The following is a 23,611-nucleotide window of genomic DNA, read 5'->3' as shown; positions in this document are numbered from 1 at the left end:
GAGAGGTGAGAGGTAGGAGAGTGCGTGGAGGGGAGTAGAGTGAGATTAGAGGGGAGAGGTAGGAGAGTGCGTGGAGGGGAATAGAGTGAGGTGAGATGGGAGAGGTAGGAAAGTGTGTGGAGGGGAGTAGAGTGGGATGAGAGGGGAGAGGTAGGAGAGTGTGTAGAGGGGAGTAGAGTGGGATGAAAGGGGAGAGGTAGGAGAGTGTGTGGAGGGGAGTAGAGTGAGATGAGATGGGAGAGGTAGGAAAGTGTGTGGAGGGGAGTAGAGTGAGATGAGAGGGGAGAGGCAGGAGAGTGCGTGGAGGGGAGTGGAGTGAGATGAGAGGGGAGAGGCAGGAGAGTGCGTGGAGGGGAGTGGAGTGGGATTAGAGGGGAGAGGCAGGAGAATGCGTGGATGGGAGTAGAGTGAGATGAGATGGGAGAGGTAGGAGAGTGCGTGGAGGGGAGTAGAGTGAGATGAGAGGGGAGAGGTAGGAGAGTGCGTGGAGGGGAGTAGAGTGAGATGAGAGGGGAGAGGTAGGAGAGTGTGTGGAGGGGAGTAGAGTGAGATGAGAGGGGAGAGGTAGGAGAGTGTGTGGAGGGGAGTAGAGTGAGATGAGAGGGGAGAGGGAGGCTGGGGCGAGTCCATGAAGATTCTTGAAGACGATGAGTCCGATATTAAAACTGATCCTTTTCAGGGTTATGCTTGTATGTATGTTGAACTTCTTTCGCACCGTACGTAGCCAACCGTGCTAATATAAGGTGCGGGGGAAGGACAACAAACTAAACACAACAAGCAGTTCTTAGAACATAGTGAGATGTATAAAAACACGCTGCAGATAAACTCGTTTATTGTGTTTAGACGCTATATTAATGTAAATATAGTTTTGCTATTACATTCGAACTGCATGCTACAGCGCCGTCACTTTTAAAGGGCAGTTGCTATGGAAGATATATTTTTATTGTTTTTAGCAATGAGAAATATAACTGTGAAAAATAGTGGAGCCGACTGAGTTGTTTGGTAAGTTGCCGTGGCTATGCGGACACGCTTATCACACCACGTGTCATCGGCTGGGGACATCGAGCAGACGGAAGGAAGCGATGGCGGTGTGTGGTGACGTCAACGGCCGTCGCTTGTGATGACCTCTTTCACCTGTCATAGGATAAGTTCAATGATGCTAGGGGGCTGCTCAGCGTTGAAAAACGATAACAACCTTTAGTCAGTTCTCGCACGGTGCACGTACAGGCGACGCGCCAGTGTCGATCCACTGCTAGGTGAGAGAGCCCCCCACCCCGCCAACGCCGTGTGGGGAACGTGGTGGTTAATTGACCATACTTCACCACGCTGGTCAGTGCGGGTTGTTGGTGTAGGCGCGCGGAGGGAGGCGTGGAAGCTGGGGGGTGTCATAGTCGTAGGAATATTAGAATTACAACAATGAGCGTGGCCGTTACTGCCCTCTACTGTCGAAAAATGTAGCGCACCTATAGCACCTGGTATGCATGGGGAAACCGGCAGCCCACGACGGGGTCGTTTGGGCGCTTTGGAAAAAAGAAAATCTCGGAAAAATTCGTAGCACCTTGTTCGAGAGCCACGGTTACGTGTACGTCTTGGGGAACGTTATTCGATTGTTGTTATTGTCGTCGTCGTCATTGTTGTTGTTGTTGACGACGAACGGTGACCGAATTGGCCAAGTGTTCATTCACATGGCAGTACAATGGTGGGCAGGACGTCAGCGGCGTCGTATCTTTGGTTATCAGGAAAAGCAGCTCCTTCCCACCTCCCCGCCAATGCTCAATGCAAGGGTCATGCACGCATCCTGAAACAAACAGAAGCATGACCACAACAACACAAAAAAAACACCCAGAAATAATCCCCGTATAGCCTCTGACACACTCTAGGGGGAAAGTGCTGCTCGCACCTATAAAGACCGGCACGGCACGGGGGGTGGGGTGGGTGGCGACAACTACGCCCTGCCGCCTTTGTCTCCCCCAGTGGCGATGTTTACTACACACCGCGCGAGGTACTCATTTCAGGCCGAGTCTACTTAGGGGCGGCCCAGGACCGGTCATTGTTAACGAAAAGTCATCGGCTGCGAGCGTCCGGTGCAGCGTATCCACACCGACCATTGTTTTTAAGTTTTGAAACATGTCAATTTAATTATTGTTTTCAATACTACATCTATGTTTGTTTGTTTCTTAACTGTGATTCTTGAGATATGGTGGTGTTAGTTTTAATGTTACGAGAGAAACTCTTGGTCTGTGCTCTCCATTTGCCTGGGTGAAGAATGGGCTCCGGTGTTTTATTTTGTCCCCAATCCTGGCCCAGCTGGCTCAACAACTTCATAAACAACCACACAGACAACTGTATATGAACTCAACTATAAACGACGTATTTTGTTTATTGTACGATGTTAGGCCCACTGAGCTATGGAGCTATTTTTTCAGAGAAGGGGCCTTGGCCACGAATGATAGCGCAACGTGGTGGCTTGTCACGTGGCTCGCGGCGCTTGGGTAGATTGTACCGGGCCCCTCCGTTCCAACCTCCGCCTTGCAACATTCACCGACACCCGCACTGACCAGCGTGGTGAAGTATGGTCAACCAACCGACACTGCCAATGGACGGGGAGGGTAGGGTGGAGGGTGGATTGTGCGAGTCATCCAGCAGTGGGTAGATAAAGGGTTGCAAATGACAGCAATATACATGATATGCGTATGCTGTCCAATGCATGTGTGGACTTTTCGTAGTTCATGTACAATCATGAATAAACAAAGGGCACGTATTAAACATCACTCGGGAGTTTATTTAGACCCGTAAATTACATGTTTACGAACGTAGGGCCGCTTTATTTCAGTAGGGTACGGACATTCTGGGACGCAATCTCGGTCACGTTGTAGTTGTATTCCGCACACACAACCAGCACAGCCCCCTGCGAATTACGAGACGCTGCGGAAAGAAAGACGCTCGCCCCGCCTTCCGCAAGCTCTTGCAGGGTGCCCGATAACGTTTTACAATTGTGGTCACGAGCACACCCACCGAGATATAAAAACGCACCGCCAAAGTTTGCTTTAAGATACAGGGTTTTCAAAAAAAGGTGCATCTTATAAGCGGGACAATACGGTATTGTTTTGTCATGCAAGCACCCAATGCAGAAGACCCCCTGGTATTGACCGTTTCCTCAAGGTGTATTTGTGGCACGTCCTCTCCGGGGTTTTCAGTTGGAGAACAAAACGTGGGCACTGCACGTGATGTATCATCACCATCACGCAAAGCTGAATGGGGCTCAAAATAACTCACACACACACACAAACACCTTGTGAAAGACGCAACGCAGAAGCTCCCTGCGGTTTTGATCTTCCCCGAAGCTCATGGTCCACCCTGAACCGCATCTGCACAAACCACGGCAGTAGATGCGGCATCCTTGATGCACGAACGGACCGTTTCAAACTCTCCCGTGTGCGACTGTGGTCACGCCGAACAGAACGTGCAACCTACAAAGACGCACTTCCAGATCCACAAATATGGAGACGTCACAGCGACGAGACACTCCGCTGCTCCTGACGCGATTGTCTGGGCTTGACCATCTGAATGAGACATCGTAGTCGTGGCTCTGCATCTACGTCCAGGTGTACGAAAGAGGAAGAAGAAGATTCAAGCAGCAGCTGTCATCATCTTCGGTGCAGACAGCAGCCCGATGGAGTCTGTTTACCTTGCATTGTGTCCCACGCGTGTGCGCGCGCCTGCCCGTCTCCCTCAAATGATCTAACACAAGATGTAGGCCCGCAACGAAGGACAACCACTGCGGAGACGGAGCGATGAGACGAGAACGTGGGAGCAGGAGCGTCATATCATTGAGCCGTTGCAGGACGGTGGCGGATTGGCGACGGGGTAGGGTTGGCCCTTCATCCAGCAGTGGATGGACCACGGCTCACGAAAATGAATGATGATGATGACGAATATTCTTAGGTTTTTTCGGTAAAGTCACGTAGGTAAAAAAATTAAAATTAATAAAAGTAAAATAAAAAAAATACAAATAGAATAAAAATCACGACGTTTCGGAGGCAACACAAGCTTCCGTCTTCAGGTGGAACCGTCACAGCACGATAGCTGTATCACTTGATCAAGTGCTGTATCACTTGATCAAGTGATACAGCTATCACTTGATGAAGTAATACAGCTGTGACGGTTCCACCTGAAGACGGAAGCTTGTGTTGCCTCCGAAACGTCGTGATTTTATTTTATTTTTATTTCACTTTTATTAATTTAAATTTTGTACCTACGTGACTTTAACGAAAAAAGCTAAGAATATGAATCCTTGCAGTCGCGAAAGCTTCAAATCTAGAAATGATGACAAATCCCTAATCAGGCAGAATTGTACAAGGGTTAGCAAATGTAAACTTTTAATTCGTAAAAAAGTTATTACTCTACGGTGAAGTCACGGAGCTGAGGACTGAATCGACTCGCTGATTGAAACCGATTCACACGCTTGTAGTACGCGCATCGAATCGTGTTTTGTAGGAATCTATTGTGTCTGATACTTACGTGTTTATAGATCGCACACGTTAAGGTGCAGCCCTGCAATTTCGTGCCCACGTCACTGACGACGCTAGGGGTCTCCACTGGAGGGATGTCGAGAGAGAGAGAGAGATGCCTTCAAAGAGCGCTAAGTTGGTGGCGTTCTTTGTTACAGCTGCCGCGCCAGGAGTTGAACCAGAGACATCTCGATTGCAATTTCTGAGTGCGCTACCCGTTACACCACAGCATCATCCCTTAATCTAACCTATATACTGCGTATAACATCGGTAGTCTTATGTTCGCAACATTACAGATGCTATGTATACGCGTACAGGGTGGTCTAAAAATCACAACACATAGGGTTATTTAATTGATTTTAACATTTAAAAAAACAAATGTTTTTCAAGTTTATATTTGAATTGTTATTATTATTTATTTTTCTTCTTATCCCAGTGGAGGTCATCTCAAACCCGTCGTTTACAAAACTCGACCATGAAGAACCGAGAACAAGTGAAACGAAACATAATTGATGAATGTTCAAAGATGACACCCCGAATCTTGACACGTTTATCGGAATCAGAATCTTTATTTAGACTGGAGGAATCCGGTGAGCTATGAAGCTTCTTATTCACCTCTGTCCAGTATGAGCGGGTCACGCCTGTAACCTTCCAAAAAAATCCTAAATTAATTTCAAAAGAGAATTCATTCATCATGCATGAATGTTAATAAAAGGCAGATTGAATTTTGAAGAAAAATAAAACAATAACCCTACGTGAAATATACTAACTCTAATGTGTCCTAACTTTTGGGCCACCCTGTACGACTACAGATCACTCGCTGCATTTCGACTCACAGCGCAATGCGTCCTTTAGATTCGCGAGTTAAAATATGCTTTAGATACGAGTTAAAAGTTTACATTTGCTAGCCCTTGTACAATTCTACCTGATGAGGGATTCGTCATCATCATTCATTTTCGTAAGCCGTGGTCTATATCCACTGCCGCACCGAAATAATCGGAATTGAAATCGTTGCTCGGAATCGACACAACTTCTAGAATCGTGGATTTTACTAACATCGCTCAATCACTGTCACCCGTTGGGGGGGGGGGCGGGGGGGTTGTTATTTATTTATTTTGATAGCCGCTTCCTCGACAGGGGCTGCTGTTGCCGCTGCTGCTGCTGCTGCTGCCGCTGTGACGTCGCCGCATCTGGACAAACCCCATTCACTTCGCGCGCCCTTGCCAGGCTCCCGTGTGAAACGGAACCATCGAGTCTGTCTCTCTCTCTCTCTCTCGCCCTCGTGGATAAAAACAAACAACCCGAAGACTAAAACAACAACAACAACATTTATAATTTCATCGATAAATAAGTAATGTAGTAGATAGCGCGTATGTATGTTGAACTGTTGAACGGGAACGACAGCAAACTAACACACGCAAAAATCAGTTTTCGGTAAAGTCACGTAGGTAAAAAATTAAAATTAAAATTAATAAAATAAAATAAAAATCACGACGTTTATTTGTGTTGCCTCCGAAACGTCGTGATTTTTTTATTTTATTTTCAATTTACTTTTATTAATTTACATTTTTTACCTATGTGACTTTACCGAAAAAAACCCAAGAATATGATTCCTTGCAGTCACGAAAGCTTCAAATCTAAAATTATTTTTTAATCTCTATTTAAAAGTGCACAGCTCCAGTGGCTTCTTAATATCGGAAGGAAGAGCGTTCCAGACGGCCCCATAAGCGCATCTGAAAGCGTGGTGACCACCGGTGTTTGTTCGATGGCCAGCAGGCAAAAAATGACGAGCAGTTACGAGGCGGCAGCAAAAAATATGTACGTTGAACTTCTTTCGCACCGTACGTGGCCAACCGTGTTCATCGGAAGTGCGGGAAACATCGAGTCAAGATTGTCGGCCGCAATCTTGACTCGCATGCGCCCTTGATGCCATCGTCGTCGTGACCAGGCATGCTCAGTCCACTGCTGGATTAAGTTCCACCCCCCCACCCCCCATCCCCCTCTCCTCTACGCCGCTGCCATCTGTCAGTAACAAGTATGGCATTTGTGGTTGGCGTTCGTCCCACACATGTAAATAGCATTAGTGTATGTGGGCCTCCCCTAGGTCGACTCAGCATTACATGAGTGCCTGGTGTGTGAGTATCAGCACGAGGGAGACAAAGGCGGCCGGGCGTGGTGTTGGCCACCCACCCCCTCGTGTACCGTGCCGGCCTTCATAGGTGCTCGCTCACAGCACTTGCCCCAACAGTCTGTTAAGGCTACACGGGGGATCTTTGTATTTGCTGTGCGTGTGTAGTCATGCATGAATATGCTAAGTGGGGAGCGGTAATGCAGTGGTCTGCTCACTGCGCTTTGAACCGAGTTCGATTCCCGCTCACTGCCAACATCGGTGACAAATATCTGCACCGATCCCGGGCCTCGCCTAGGTCCACTCAGCCTTAAGTTAGTACCTGTTGCGGTGTGTAATACACATTAGCACTGGGAAGACAAAGGCGGGCGGGTGTGGTGATATCGAAACCGCCGCCTTCGTGTGACGTGCCGGCCATAATAGGTGCTCGCTAACAGCTCTTGGCCCAAACGGTCGAGGTGCTCTCCGGGGGATCGTTGTCGATGTGTTGTTCTGTGTGTACGTCTGTGTGTCTCACTGTTGTCACAGCCTCGTGGTTGAATTCGGTGCACGGCAATGCGAATGGCGACATTAATTATCGAGCTCACGTGGTGTTCCGCGCTGTCATTCTGTCGGGAAAGGCTCTCCGCGAAGGCAAAGCCTCTGCTGTCTCAGACCGAGTGCGCAGGAGTTTCACAGAAGGAGCGGCAACACTCGCATGTGTGTGCGCGCGTGTAATCCCAATGGAATCATATTGCTGGGTAGTTTTTTTTAGAATGTGGCAAAACTAAACAATGTTGGATCATGACGCCGGACACACAACGGCCTCCTCACGTCCAACGATGCGAGGCGATCTATAACGTTCGCGGTAATGCGGGTGAACACAACATGCAAGCATAGATTTTGATTTAAAGCTTTCGTGACTGCAGGGATTTATCTTCTTGGTTCTTTCGGTAAAGTCACGTAGAAGGGAAGTAATAAAATAATAAAAATAAAACATAATAAAATATTATTAATAAAAACATAATAACATATTATTAAAAACATAATAACATATTATTATGTTTTATTTTTATTATTTTATTACTTCCCTTCTACGTGACTTTACCGAAAGAACCAAGAAGAACATGCAAGCAGTAAACCAGGGCGGACGGCCGGATTCGAACCGCGAACTTCTGCAACAACAACAACAAAATTAATCGATGACCGCGCCACCGCTGGTGCTACGTCACCGCCGTAATGTGTCAGGCTACAATGAATGGGCACCTTGTTAACTTGATGCAAACAAAGTGTGGCAAAGAGAGTGCGGACACATCTGGACGACGGTCCGGTTGGACAAGGCCGTGTGCGAACGGAGACCAATGAAAGGATGAGGCCAGGTCCGAGAGGACGACCACCGTGGAGAGATGGATCGACAAGATCGAGGCCTCTCTTCGCGGTGCAGCGAGATGGATCGCGCAGGCATCGCAAGCACACCGTGATGGATGGGCGACCACGTGGGGAGGTCTTCATCCAGCAGTGAATAACAACACGGCCGACCAGGGGTGGCGTGGGGGGCGGTGGGGATGGCACAACGCGGTGGTTACTGCGGTCAAATTGACAACGGGAGTGCGACGGACATTCACACAAGATGCGATCTTGATTAAGAAGTGCACTCGAAGTAAGTTAACTCGCGCATGCCACGTGTTCTCGCGGACGCTAATCGTAGACCCGCATCGCCCTATGAGTCAAATCGCCCCGGATACGCCACCAAATCTTTGTCGAAGCATCGTACGCTCAGCGGGATTGCGCCTGGTTTGTGCTTCGATGGGCCACCACCACGCCTAGCACGCACACAAGGGGTGCTGTAGAGTGCGCGGCCACGTGGTGGTGGGCAGCAGACGGCAATGCAGTTGCACAGGACTTTTAGGCTTTCGCGCCGATGCTCTGCGCCTTCACCAACCAAACCGTATCGAACAGCGTGGTGAAGTATGGTCACATAGACCCACACACGCCGATGGGCGGGGGGGGGCGTAACAGTAGATTCACAAATGTGCTGTACACGTCTAAAGTAGATATCGCACGCCTGTGCGGCTTTCTTTCATGTTCCGCGTACCCGACGTGACTTTTTGTGACAAACAGCTGCGACGTAGCATCATGGCATGGCCAAAGTGACAACAACGTGTTGTCACTTTGGCCGGGTGCAGAGGCAGCTTGGCGGTTTGACAAATCGTCGCTCAGTGAGATGTTTTTGTTTAATTCGTATTATTAAACCGGACTGTTTCGTTTTTATTTCTACAACATTTAATCCGTTTTCTCCTATCATCCAGCTATTCTCACTCGGGTTCGGCCTTTCTTGTCTCTCGCTGCTCTTAATATGAATAGAGGAATAGAGTGCAGCACAGACAGCATAGGCAGCCAATGTAAAAAAAAACACTCTCAACAATTTATAAAGTGGTGATGATGATGCTGTGCAGCCCCTTTGTGAATGTATTGCTCCATGAAGACCTCTCCGCACCGTGCAAGTCACGTGGGGCGGGCGGACGGGGATATTTGACCATACTTCACCACGCTGGTCAGTGCGACTTAACAAAGGCTCGGGTATGAAGTTGGGGCGTGGGGAAGGGGAGAGGGTTTCACCTTTCTCCAGGATGAGTTCCAGACACCAATTCACAGCTGATGTTATCCGTGGCCGGTGAATCGAATTGCCAGTTTATAGACTCCTGCTAAACCACTGTGCCATCATCACGGCACCTATACGGTACTTGTGATGATCTATTGCGCTCGTATTTACGACGCGAGTGATGTTTAACCATGCATTGTGTGGGTGGTCAGAAGCGTCGTTAAACGAGGCACTATCTGGCCAGTTAATGTCTAACCCGATGTTAGTTTATCCTTTTCTACAACACCCATTTGTCATTCGTCATTTGCCCACTTATCCCCGAAGCGTCTGCACCGGGTTTATTATGAACTAACTATGCAATAGAATACACGAGACTTCCTCTCTGTCTCTTCCAAATATGCAAATGATAAGTAAGTGAACAATTATTCTTCGTGCATACTGTATACTATTAATTGGAATGTTTTCATTTCCATTATATCAATGAACACGTGTTGTATTATTCTTAGATGTCTAAGTATTTGATTTACGCAGGGAATACATGGTCGTGAAAGTGGATCACGTAATTACACAACAAATACGTATTTAGGTCACTACGTACAGGGTACATGAAGACTCGCTTCTCACGTGCACACGCATGTGTTGTGTAATTATGCGATCCACTTTCACGACCATGCGTTAATCAAATACTTAGACGCGTGTGCAACACTGCGTAGCACGGTGCAAATATGTGATGGGCAACATCCAAACGGGCCCTGGGCCAACCTGCACTCCTGACCAGCGTGGTGAAGTATGGTCAAACAACAATCCCTCCGTGAATGTAAGGCGTGAACGACGAAGCCTTCATCCGGCAGTGGAATTGCCAAAGGGGGCTGTTAACTGTTGTGATTGTACTAAGATGCGCATGCGTTATGTGAAGTTGACGTCGCGGCCAATGTCTTGTGTAACGTAAAATAGTCATCACACTTTTATTACGGGTTGAATTACTTTCGAAATAAAGGCTAGGAAGCAAACTATAGCAATCGTGCTTACATTATACACGCTTATAATATATACAGAGGAGCTTCCTGTGCATGGTTGGTTAACAGCTGCCATGTCTATCTATTCCGTGTGTATGCATAACACGTGCAATGCGTCACCATTCATCCTACTGCGAAAGTCCTATACACGCCACCGGAACAAAACAACACTTGGGGGGGGTTAATACAAAATCATAAAAATAAATACAACAAAGGAGAACGGGGAGGGTTTCAATGAGACAAATTACTTCCAGTGAGAGCGCAATGCGAATTCCGTGGAGGCTGATCTTTAAGAGTCACGGGACGAGTAGGTTCTCACCACGAACCACGTGATGACACAATTGAGCATTGAGGCGGAACTCATTGAGTGCAGTACCCACAGGTTAGCCCGCCCCCCCCACCCTCCCCGCCACCCTCTGAGCAACTTTCGAAAATTTCGATTTAAAGCTTTCGTGACTGCAGGGATTCATCTTCTTGGTTCTTTCGGTAAAGTCATGTAGAATGGAAACAATAAAAATAATACAAATAAAACATAATAAAATAATTCTCACGACGCTGTCTCCCCGACAGACCTGGTCTTCACCTGATGACGGCTGCTTGCGTTGTGGCCGAAACGTCGTGACAATTATTTTATTGTTTTATTTTATTATTTTTATTGTTTCCATTCTACGTGACTTTACCAAAAGAACCAAGAAGAACTTTCAAAAAGTTAAATAACGATGACTTCTCCTCTCTGTTCAATGTTGTGTCTGTGTTGTGTGTTTATAGTCTGTGATACGCCGAGGCCTATGGAACACACGTGCTAATAATCTAATGCAGCTGGGAAGCGTTGCTCCAGGAGGACCCCTTGCCTTGGTGAATGTACCTTACGTGGTGAGACATCGTGGCAATTAGCGTGCTAAAGTAGAATCGCAACAGCCTCTATGCAATCACTCACGAATTCAAATCGAATTCACGCGAAACATCACTCAAGGAGGTGCTTAAAACGTACGAAAGCAGAGTCGCGCTGAAATAATCTTCACTTAAACGGCTGGCAGCTTTGACGGGGAAGCGATACAGGGGCAGTTGTACTCATCATAATAATAGCAACGAAAAATTTCATGATAGAGGGGTTTTTTTTTTGTTAGATCGCGTAAATAAATAAATGTGTCGTTAAAACCCGCTACCACCCGACACGGCCAACTAGTAAGGGTTGTCACGTAAACAGAACGTGGCCAATTCGTCACTAGTACAGCACTAGTGTGTAGTGTATAGTAGTGTAGTGTATAGTAGTGTAGTGTAATGTGTATTGTATAGTAGTGTAGTGTATAGTAGTGTAGTATATAGTAGTGTAGTGTATAGTGTAGTGTATAGTGTAGTGTATTGTGTAGTGTACTAGTACAGCACTAACCGGTGTGTTGGAGAGCCAAGCCACAACATTTACCATCTAAGTACGACGTTTCGCCAGTAATTACAACTAGCTTGTAGCAACTAACTTACGTGACAACCCTTACCAGTTGGCTGTGTCGGGTGGTGGCGGGTTTTAACGACACATTCATATATTTACGCGATCTAACCCCCAAAAATAAATAAAAACTCTATCATGAATGATATTGGTCGCGAAAAGCCTCCTACGTGTAAAACTAACGATTAATTTGTTGAGCGTGTGAATGAAGCAGCGTCTGAAGACTGGGACAGGGAAACTCTCTCAACTATTTTAACTGCAGCCACGCGCACGGCGATGCGATTCGAAAATACTTTGCTCGGAGGCAGGAAAAGTTCAAACGAACACATTTACAACCCTGCACTCACGGCAAATGCCATGGAATAAAAACCCAGGCCGAGATACATTCGAAGCCGGCTAGGGTTAAGTCACCAACAACAACAATAATAACAGGAGCAGCAGGCAACTACGGTAGCCCGGCCGGCCGGAAAACCTTGTAGATTTATTTTTTACACCATTTCGCTAATCACTTCACTTTGAGTCCTCATGCCGTCGGCCTCTTACCTTCCTTTGAGCACAGCTTATAAATCGCTTTCTCGTGCCATTCCCAGAGAGCGAGAGGTGTCCACGCACGCGCTCACGCAGTAGTTTATGACCCTGTGCCGTTTTAGCCACACGCACGCACGCACGCGCACAAACAAACGCGCCAACAACAACAACAACAAACAACAAACAAACAAAAAAACCCCGCGCGCACTCTCGCAATGGAGCCGGCCTAGGCGATCGGAAAATATAGGATTTGCTCCGCCTGGCAAGGCGAAGCCGACCCATCCATCAAACGTCAGCGGCGGCGAGGGGTTGCATCCCATTGGATGCGTGCAGACACGTGGAGCGGCGTTTTTGTGGCTGTTCGTGTCGAGCTTCGCTCGCGTTCACTCGGCTGCTCCGGGAGGGCCAGCGAGCGCGAGCCGTGGGGCTCACGGGGGCCACTTTGCGCAGACAGATGGACAATGCGGCCATGAGTTTCCTGGAGTATTCGTCATTCTGCGGTGGCGGCGGCGGCGGCGAGGCGGGCGGCTTCAACCCTCGCTCGTTCGCTGCGGCTGCCGCTGGGGACCCGTGCCTCGCTCCCTTCCAGTCGTGCGCCGTGAGCGCTGCGGCGAGCGGCGGCGTCGGCGTCGTGGGCGATGGGGAAGGGCGCTACCACAACCATCACCACCACCACCATCACCACCCTCATCATCACCACCACCACCATCAACAGCAGAATGAGCATCAGCAGCAGCAGCCGCAGCCGCAGCAGCATCAACAGAGTGGCTACCAGCCGCACAACTTCACCTTCACTGGCTCGTACGCCCCCGCGACGAACTCGGGGTGCTATTCGCCCGGCCAAGCGTACGCGGGGGCGGCGAGTTACGGGGTCTACTGCTCGCAGGGGGCCGACTTCGGCGGCGGTGGCGTTGGCGTTGGCGGAGCCGTGAGCGGGTTGCAGGCGACGCACGGCTCGCTCGGCGGTGGCTACGGCGCCTCGGCGTTCCACCACGACTCGCTGCAGGCTCCAGACCTCGGCGATCTTCAGCCGCTCGCCAGCTGCTGTCTGCAGCAAGCGGGCCCTGTGTCGCACACTCAGCATCATCATCAGCAGCAGCAGCATCAGCAGCACGGGTCGCCGAATGCGTCGGAGCCCACGGCGCCTTCGCACTGCACGTTCGAGTGGATGCGAGTTAAGAGAAATCCGCCGAAAACAGGTGAAATGTGGAGGTGTTTACGTGAGTTCATGGGATCCGACACGCATCCATTCCGCTGCACGTGGCGGAGAGCGTACGAGATTACTACAGCTTGGTGGGGGGGGGGCATTGTGGAGTCGTGAGCGCGATTGAATGAGTTTCAGGTCAAACGTGCTCATTCATTCATCCATCCTCGTTCGTTCGCTTGGATGATGTATCTCTCGCAACTGCTTTGTGCCGTTATTTATGCTCCACTGATCGATGATGATTCGACTCTAATGTGCGTGTTTTTTTTTAAAGAGTGGTGATGTTCGTATATGTGTGTACTGTATATATGTGTGTGTGTGTCGTATATGTGTGTATGTGTGTATATGTGTGTGTATGTATTTGTGGAGAGGGGGGGCGGTGGTGTTGCGGTTAGCGCGCTGTGCTACGAACCCGGCGGACTCCGAGTTCGATTCCCGCTCACGGCCACCATCAGTAACGATTATTTTAACCGGTCCTAGCCTTCTCCCTTAGTCAACCCAGTCTCTAATGAGTACCTTCTGCGGTGTGTAAAAAAAACCCCATCATCACTGGGGGAGACAAAGGCGGCCGGGCGTGGTGCTGGCCACCCACCCACCTCGAGTGCCGTGCCGGCCTTCATAGGTGCTCGCTAACAGCACTTGCCCCAGCGGTCTGCTAAGGCTATACGCGGAGCCAGGGGAATATCTCTGTTTTTAGTACCGAAAAAAGTTGTGCTAACGATAATGACCTACAGCAATGCACACTCATTCATTCACTCTACGTAACGATACAAAGTTGCTTCCCATAAACGATATATGCACACTTGTGCATAATATGATATGCCCTGGATTGTACTTTGCAAGTGCAGCGTTAAATTATGCTTCACACGCACACACAAATATATATAATATATAATCGCTTGTAATGTTATTATTATCTGGCTGCTTAGATGTTTACGACCGCGCTCACGTGCACACATCAAACAATAATCACACCTCCCCCGGGGGATGATTATTTACGATTATGTTTCTACTCTGCTCGTCCAGCGCACACCACAACTTTTATTGCCGCTTGATTTAAATACAATGACGAACTCTTCACAATAGTAACAATGATATTGATGCACAAATTGGCTCTGTAAGTCAATCAACCGCCGCCGTTCATCACGGAGGGTTGAAGGGAATGCGGACGGTTCGAGCGTGGATGTTTCGCGCGATTTGTAAATGTTTCCTGCAACTCTCTGACAGAGGTGTCGGGCAAAAGTTGAGATGCTCAAAAAATGCAAACTTCTCCCCATGCAGTGCTCACGCAATCTCATCGACTGCTGCGTGAATGTTCCGGCTGCCTGTTTCATCATCATCACCATCACCACCACCACAGCTTTATTATCATCAACGTCATCAATCATCGTTATAATCATTAGTATTATTATTATCAATCGCCGTGATCAGATTTCCGAATGAAAGCCTCCCCCCAAGTCGTTGTTTCCATCTGAATGGCGACTGCCGCGTGAAACATAAACTTTCAGGCGATGTCCGTGATTTTAATTTTTGAGGCGTGGATTGGAGAGCTGTTCCTGGAAACATCGTGACACGTTTAATAAGGCCGTGTTCTTGGCACTTGTTGTTTAAATTGTCAGGCGAAATAGCCCCACCACTCCTCGGTGCACTGACGTCTGCCTGACTCCTTCTCCACGAATCCACCTCTCCTGCAGCGCCACTAACAAAATCTATTCATATATGTATATAGAATAATACGACTGTATAATCAACAGCAAACTGGCGTTTCGGGCAATGCTCCATTTTTTTGAGAAGGCGTCGAGCGCGCAACAGGCTCCAATTGTCGCCTCCGAGGAGCTGCAGTGGTGGTGTGTGTGGGAAGAGTTCGTGGGGAGCGGTGGTGCAATGGTTAGCGCGCTGCGCTACGAACCCGGCGACCCGAGTTCGATTCCCCGCTCACGACCAACTCCAGTCGACGATTATCTGAAACCGGTTCTGGGCCTCCGCTAGTTCGACTTAGCCTCAAATGAGTACTTGGTGCGGCGTGTAAACATCGTGACCGTGGCAGACAAAGGCGGCCGGGCGTGGTGCTGGCCACCCACCCACTCACCCCCTTGTATGTGCCGTGCCGGCAACCCACAAGTGCGACTCGCTAATAGCCCTTTACCCCTTACAGTCTGTTGAGGCTGCGCGGGGGATCTTTGTCTTCGTGAAGAGTTCGTGCAGGAGGGAGTGGTTCGCATGGAAGTTGTTGCGCCGTTGTGCTTTCTCGCATTGATTTATGATTATACCTCCCCAACCCAACCCAACCCCCCCTCCTCCCGCCCAGCATCGATGGATCAAACCGCTGACAAAAAGTCGATGTCTTAGTAATTATTTATTTTGTTTGCATGCATTCCCATGAAAGCATGAGTCTCGTGTTTAATATTAAACGCGAACAACAACAACAAAAGGCACGACACAAAATGAGTGCTCGTTTTGTACGAACCGTCCTCGGGCGCCTGATGTTGTAATCGACAAGTCGCGTGACATATATTTACATGTTAGCTTCACACAAGCGGCGCGTGTCTTTTATATTACAACGGCTGAGACAACGGCGCAAGTGATTATGCGTGCCGAGTGAGAACCTCTCTATATATTACAAAAATAATACATCTTTATTATTATGTAATAACAACATTTATTATTTGTATTTAACGAATTTAAGCGTGAAAGTTGCCCGTGGTGCCCTGTAAATATTTCATCAATGGCCGCCTTTTTGAGAGCCATGTGTCGCCTGTGCAGTCATAAATCACGCGCTTGTCAGAAATTCTATATAACATTAGTTATTGAGAGCGGGTTACAATTTACCCCCCTAATGGATGCGTTGCGGCCCCCACTTTAAATAGATCCGCGAAAGCGGATTTATTTTGAGCAACAATTTACAGGGCAAACGTCAGACGTGTAATCGTGGCACGTGACCGCCACTTTGCGCGTTTTCGTTTTAGGAACGCGTTTACATTGATAGTGCAACACACGGGGACGGAGGACATTCATTTTGTTTGTTTGTTTTAAACTTTGTGTTACCAATGCTAATTGGAGGTGCGTGGGAATGGACAACAAACTAAAGGCAAACATAATTTAGATTTTGATTTAAAAGTGCATTGCTCCAGTGGCTTTCTAATAATATGCACGCTGAACTTATACATAACCTGCACTTCCATACGAAAGTATGTATACATTTATACACTGTACTGAGTGCGTTCAGAAAACGTTTCCATTAGTAAATCATGTTGGGTGAAATTGGTGCGCGGCATAAAGCCGCGCCTATTTTTACTGCTATGCAAGCAAGTGCCGTGCCACTGCAAAACTTTAAGCACGGAGAGCCATACGGCACAATTATTTTTCACCCGTTTAACATTTTATTCGTTAAAGAAAAACATACACGCATAAGAGCCAAATTGAGAGCTCGCTGTAAGCATGTACGACGTGAGCGTGTGTGCCGTGTGCTCTCTAGACACAAGCGAAATGGCAAGCGCTTCCATTATGCATAATGAGTCAGCCATTTCAGAATGTTAATGCGACGCGCGCTCGTGTGTGTGTAGTACGCGCGCGCTAATGCGTTCGCGCCTATATATAATCCAGCCATATTTTCACTGGGCAAGGGTCATTTGCCGAAGCTTTGGCGAGTTAACACACGCAACGATTAATCAGTCATTTTACTAACGACTGCGAAATGAAACGACTGCGATTGGCAAAGTGTTTTTTTTTAAATCTGCAGGTTATATCGTTTCACACCAGCGTTAGAAACACGGGAACACAATCACCATTACGGCCATCATCACCGCCACCGTCATCGTTAGGGCCTTACCTAAAACACGAGACACAAATGATCAACACCATCACCACGACCACCATAATCGTTAGGGCCTCCTCTAAAACAAGTGACAAAAAATCATCGCCACCCCCAGCATCGTTCTGGCCCGCGTAAACCACGTGAAACCCGTCACCACCATCACCACCAGGGCCTATCTCGATTGCTCAGTTTCACAACACGGGGTCTCTCAATGAACGAGCTCAGACAGATGATGCGCACGTGGCGACCGCGCCAGTTAATCAACCACCGCGACCACCGCGTCCAGCGACATTTCACCCGAACTCCATCCCGGCCCCCCCCCAACCAACAGCGAAGGGGGGGGGCGACTTTAATTTGCCCAGACGGGAGCACACGGGTCATCCTCTCCGCGCCCTCTGATCGCCACAGAGACTTCGTACGAAGCAGCGACGACGACCCCCGTAATTACTTGCCGTGTCCGCTCTCCACTGCCCCCCCCCCGCCCATCATCACCCCCCTCCTCCCCCCCCCCGTCAATTATTAACCGAATGTGGCAGGCGACACGCGACTTGAGTGTGCTCGCGCGAAAAAGCGTCCTTAATAGAGTCGGCAGTAGTATGGGGGAGAGGGCTCTTCGTCCGACGGTGTATTGCCCACAACTCGTGATGATGACTAATATAGCGGACGAGTAATTGGGTGGACATCTCATTGCAGTTCCGTCCTGAGCAATGACCAGTGACGTTCTTTTGCGTGGAATGAATGATGGGGGGGGGGGCGCTGATGTCGTTGAGTGCTGAGTTCCGTGTGCGAGGTGCGGAGTGAGTGGCTGAGCGAGTCGTGTCGCATGTGCATGAGTTGTGTTTTTAGTGGCGGCATGAGTTGTGTGACATCGCGCGTCGAGTGACTTGAAGGTGCGACTCGCGTGATGAACGACTGCATGATTTGTGTCGCGACGACTGTGTATGGGGCCTCGAGTATTGGCTGTGTTATTGAGCGCGTGTTGGCTCGTCCCCACGTTGATCGTGTACACTGATGCTGAGCTCACGCGTGCCTGCGTTACACTTCACCGCCACGTGTACGCCCGTTGTGTCTTTTGTCGTCCGAAAATGCTGCGCGGCCGTCGTCTCCACGCGCAGCGAGGATCGGCGACATGAGCTGCGCGCAAGTGGGAGCCCTGCCGTGCGGCTCGGGAGGAGCCGGAGGCGGCGGAGTCGGACTGAGCATCGGCGGGGGCAACAACGGCCTCGCGATGGGCGGAGGCATCGCGACCCAGCGGACCAACTTCAGCACCAAGCAGCTGACGGAGCTGGAGAAGGAGTTCCACTTCAACAAGTACCTGACGCGCGCGCGCCGCGTCGAGATCGCCGCCGCGCTGCAGCTCAACGAGACCCAGGTGAAGATCTGGTTCCAGAACCGGCGCATGAAGCAGAAGAAGCGAGAGAAGGAGGGCCACAGCCTGCAGGCGCTCGCGTCTCCCATCGCATCCGCTGCTGCAGCTGCTGCTGCTGCTACTGGACCTTCCGTCTCGTCCGCGGCCTCCTCCGAGGGATCCTCGCCGAGTCGTTCGCCGGCCTCGGAGCCACCGGCTGATGACGCCTCGCCCTGACGGGTGGACGCGCTAGGGTGCATGCTCCCCCAACTCCATCCTCCCCATTCACCGCCCCCTACCCTCTACCCACCATACCTCTACAGTCTACATGATCCCCCCCCCCACCTTCTGTACGGACAACCTGTACTCTCCACGTGGTCTGTGAGAGCGCCGCCGAGACGTTCACGAGCCAAGAGCGACCTCCCTGGAACTCGGCGTGAGGAGCGGGGAGGTTGGCGACGATGTCGACCGCTTCGTGGGTGCACGCGCGACGGATGACGCGGACAGCACGCACGCGCACGCACGCGCACGCACGCGCACAGTGCACGCGTGCAATCAAAGGGCGAATGACAGGGTAGTGTGCAAATGATAACAGGGTGTGGTGATCATTGACTTTTAACGAGAGCGAATAAAGTATGTGGGCATAGGCGTCGAGGTATTTATATTTAAACACTTTACCAATCGGATTATTGGGATAATTAATCGGCTGCTCGTGGTCGCGCTGTAGAGACGGCGCTCCGATGTTTCGGGAAACGAGCCCGAATATCCATCAATTTATAATTGACTGAAAACAAGCATTTTGTGTGTGTGTTTTTTTTTTCCATCCAGATCATCTCTTTGAATTGACCTGTTAGTCATCATATGAGTTCGCTCGAAACAGCAATTTGAATCTTATTTGCGAGAAGAGGTCAAAATGTGTTTTATGGGAATAAAGATAATGCTAAAAGTATAGGATCACAGAAGTGTACCAGTGGTTTCATTGACTGTAGCGTTTAAGTCGGGCCTACTCGTGCTAAGCAGTTCACGATGGAGAGAGGTGTAGATGAACGTTGGACCTCTTTCGCACCGTACGTAGCCAACCGCGCTAATCGGAAGGGCGGGAAGAAAGAACAACAAACTAAACGATGGAGATGACTGCCAGGGGACCGAGTGGTTTGTGAGCAGTGCAGTCGTGTGTACGATTTGTACATAGTCGAGTGCACATAGCCTGGCACAAGCGCCGTGGTGGGTGACGTCACGGACACATCCTTGGGGACATCTCAGTGAGCACGCGTTCTAGATAATCACACTGGTGGTAGTAAACTACCACTTGTCATATGAATAGTAAAAATAATAATATGCATTGCTGTGTTATTTCCTTTACCCACAAAAGCCTCACCGAGTCTCAAGACTGTGTTTCAGGAGGGGCCTCCATTGGAAACGTTTGGCCACTGCCATATTCCCGATCTTGTGTCTGCGTGTGTGTGGGATCTTTATATATGCGTGCACGTAACCTGGCACAGACGCTGTGGTGACGTCACCGTCACTCGGTGGCGAATGGCGGTTGTTGGGTATGGGATCATCTTTGCTATGGGGAGCGGTGGTGCAGCGGTTAGCGCGCTGCGCTACGATCCTGGCGCCCGAGTTCGATTCCAGCTCACGGTCAACACCGGTGACGATTTTCTGAACCGGTCCTGGGCCTTCTCTAGGTCGATTCAGCCTCAAGCGAGTGCCTGGTGAGGTGTGTAAACATCGCTATTGGGGTGGTGCTGGCCTGCAAATGTGCTCGCTAACAGCGCATTCCCCAACAGTTTGTTAGGTTTAACACGTAGGCTTTCGCGACAAATATCATCCAAAACAGAGGGTTTTTTTGGGTTAAGGCTATACGGGGGGTCTTTATCTCTACGCTGCTCCCGAAACGTCGCCTATTACATATTGTTTTCCTATTCGAGATGTCCAGTGTTATGTTGACTCATGCGTTGAGCTCATGTCGATTCGAGTTGAGCTTCATGTGCGGCCATGTGCGGGCCACGTCGCACCCGTTAGACAGGCGATACGATTCGATGGATATTATAATCAGAAGAGACCCTGAAACTTGTTGGAGGAATGGATAGATGATGAACCCTCGAGGTGACACGATCGCACAACAATGAATCAACGCGTAAAGTCGGATCTCATCAAGAGTCAAGGCGGAGTGCTATATGAAGAAGGGCTATCGCCCGAAACGTCGCCGGGTTTACGCATATTTTCAGTGTAGCGTTATCGACGAATTTGTCGAGCTGATGTCAAAAATTAGGTGGGGAACCCAAGGGGAGGGCGAGGGGAGAAGAAGCGGGGGGGGGGGGTAGCTGAGCTTGCATCGCAACATCGATCACCAGGGTGATTGACGGGAAGAATACAGCAACACACGCAGCTCTTCCCGTGCAGCTGCGCAGACTGTCCCCTGCTCTCTGCGTGTCAGGCTGCCCGACGCGAGGTTGTGAAGAAACTTTCGTTCAGCTTACTGCCGTCACGAACTTTAGCGAGGCCAACTGCAATGGCGTGGAATTCAAATGCACGGCCGTGGGCGTGAATAACGTTACGTCACCACCGTTGATTTAAGTCTGGAGCTGAACCGTGGCTTTAGATTATTACGTGATTCTTATTATCACTGGCGGAGCTTAAAAACATTGCTTAAAACTTGTTTTGCCCCCCCCCCGCGCCTCCGATTCGCACAGTTGGCTACGTACGGTGCGAAAGAAGTTCAACATACATACAGTACATTGTCAGACACGCGGCTTAGTAACGGAACTACAAGAGACGAGCTTATGTGTGGTTTGTGTGGCGTCTTGCTTGAATGGTACCGAGTGAATTGCGCTATGAATTCCGTGTGTCCACCTCGTCACCACCGCGAAGGCTTTTCGCGGTTGCGCTGTGTACAGCTCCGTGATGTGTTTGTACATCGGTCCGTGCCGCGTGAAACAAAGTTCCTGAAAATGCTTCGGGCACGTGGGGCGAAACGTCGGCCCAGCATTCAGAACAACGCGCAGTGAACGGACCGTTATGCTCCGAATGGAGGGAGGGTTGTTGTTGCTGCTGCTGCTGCAATGATTTCTTTTCCTGCTAAATTCTTCCCACTCGATACGAACACCATTATTTGTTGAGTTTAGCTGACAATACCTTAAAGTGTTATTCTATTGTGAGCCACTTGTGCCGGCGTGCGGTAGCGATACAGTATTATAAACCGGATGATTTATCTTAACGAAGAATAGAGGCAATAACTATTTTGCGGAACGCGGGATGGGTGCGTAGGGTCGTGAACGAGTAAACAACTCCCCGCATGAACCGGTGATCGGAATCGAACTCGGCTGAAACTACGGGCTACAGTACTAATAGGGTTTTTCCCCTTTTTTCTGGCAACAAAACAAAACTGACACCTTTTGCAAAGAATCATGCTTACATTAACCACAATACCTGCAGTCCAAAGAAAGCTGTCTCTGGTGTGGACCAATCAGTTTCAAAGACAATGCATAAATTATCAGAGTATTGTTTTTTGTTTGCATTTGACTGCAGGTATTGTGGTTAATGTAAGCATGATTCCTTGCAAAAGGTGTCAGTTTTGTTGCCAGAAAAAAGGGGAAAACCCCTATTAGTATATTTTGATACTGGCAAAGGAGATCCCATGATGATACGGGCTACAGCTTAAGTGGTACCCTGTGTGAGGCTGATCTCTGCTCCCCCTCCTACAGCCCGAGTGGAGGTGTGTTTGCGTTGATGGCGAGGCGATCCCTAAATTCACCGGTTTTGTATTTCTCTTGCGTCGCTTGAGTCTGCCGTGGCACACAATGCACAGACGTTATCAATCAACTTGCATCAACGGGGAAAACCTTGTCACTACCGTATGACCCCGTACTCCCCAACCCCCTCCCCTCCTCCCCCGAATAATCGCGTACGGGTAAATGTTTATAATCGTCTGATTTTGACGACAAAAACATCGATACTTCATCCATCACCAACAGCTGCGAAAGAGTCGCAAAGGCGATGCGATGTGCGTGCGTGTGTGCGTGTGTCGGCCCTGCTCCTACAGTCTGTTGAGGCTATACTGGGGGGGAGGGATCTTTGTCTTTGTGTCGGCCCGTTTCGGACAACACGCGAAAGCTTACAGGGCGCGTTGGACTGATTTACATGAACGCGTTTGAATGCGGGCTAGGGGTGCGACTGTTACATCCCTTGCAACGCCGCTCTGTAACGACGTGAATTATCATTGTTGTTGTTGTTGTTATCGTTGTCGGCTAAGGTTGTTCCACAACGCGTATTACCTCGACTGCCCTGCGCGTGAGAGCTTTCTAGTTCTAGTTCTAGTCTACGCCGCGCGAGTGTTTACACGATGTCTGAGCTTCGCCGAGTCCCAAGAGGAGGACTCGCGCGACGCCAGCGACCCGGGAGGGGAGAGTGTCATCCGCACACGACGCAAGAAGCGTCGTTTGTTGTTGCTGTTGTTGTTCTATGATTGCGACTTTTTGTTGTTGTTGTTGTTGTCGAGTAACTTTAAATCTTCATTCAGGGAACGAGACAGGGTACAAAAGAAATGATTGTTTTGTTTAATGAATGTAGTTAGTAACTTTATTGTTGTTTCGATTTAAAGCTTTCGTGACTGCAGGGATTCATCTGCTTGGTTCTTTCGGTAAAGTCTTAAATAGCTTAAATATACGCTGCCAAGCTTGGTGGTGTTCCTTCAGACGCTGTCTTTCCGACAGCCCTGATCTTCACCTGAGGACGGCTGCTTGCGTTGTGGCCGAAACGTCGTCAGAATTGTATTTTATAATGTTTTATTTTTATTATTTTATTATTTCCCTTCTACGTGACTTTACCGAAAGAACCAAGACGATTTATTGTTGTTATTTTTTTTTATAGTGTTACTAGACGCGTGCACGACGTGCGCGCACGAGTGTGTGCATATAACTCGCATCTTTTAGTCAAAGCAAATGCCTCTCTCATTTCCCCCAGACGCGCGTCTACACACAGGGTATATCTATCTAAGTGTATATTGAAATACGTAGCCGACAGGGTGTTAATGAG

General features: G+C 49.2%; 1 protein-coding gene across 1 annotated transcript; it reads left to right on the top strand.

Annotated features, from left to right (window-relative positions):
• The first annotated feature begins 12,518 nt into the window (after positions 1–12,518).
• Positions 12,519–18,903, top strand: LOC144934319 (uncharacterized). Its single transcript, XM_078860001.1, has 2 exons — positions 12,519–13,407; positions 18,342–18,903. Exons 1-2 carry the CDS (start codon positions 12,663–12,665, stop codon positions 18,809–18,811), a joined length of 1,215 nt encoding a protein of 404 aa, XP_078716127.1. The 5' UTR covers positions 12,519–12,662; the 3' UTR covers positions 18,812–18,903.
• Positions 18,904–23,611: the final 4,708 nt, after the last annotated feature.

The sequence above is a fragment of the Lampetra fluviatilis genome, chromosome 10 (genome assembly GCF_964198595.1).
Source record: "Lampetra fluviatilis chromosome 10, kcLamFluv1.1, whole genome shotgun sequence".
Taxonomy (NCBI): Eukaryota; Metazoa; Chordata; class Hyperoartia; order Petromyzontiformes; family Petromyzontidae; genus Lampetra; species Lampetra fluviatilis.
This window is presented reverse-complemented; position numbering and strand designations above follow the sequence as displayed.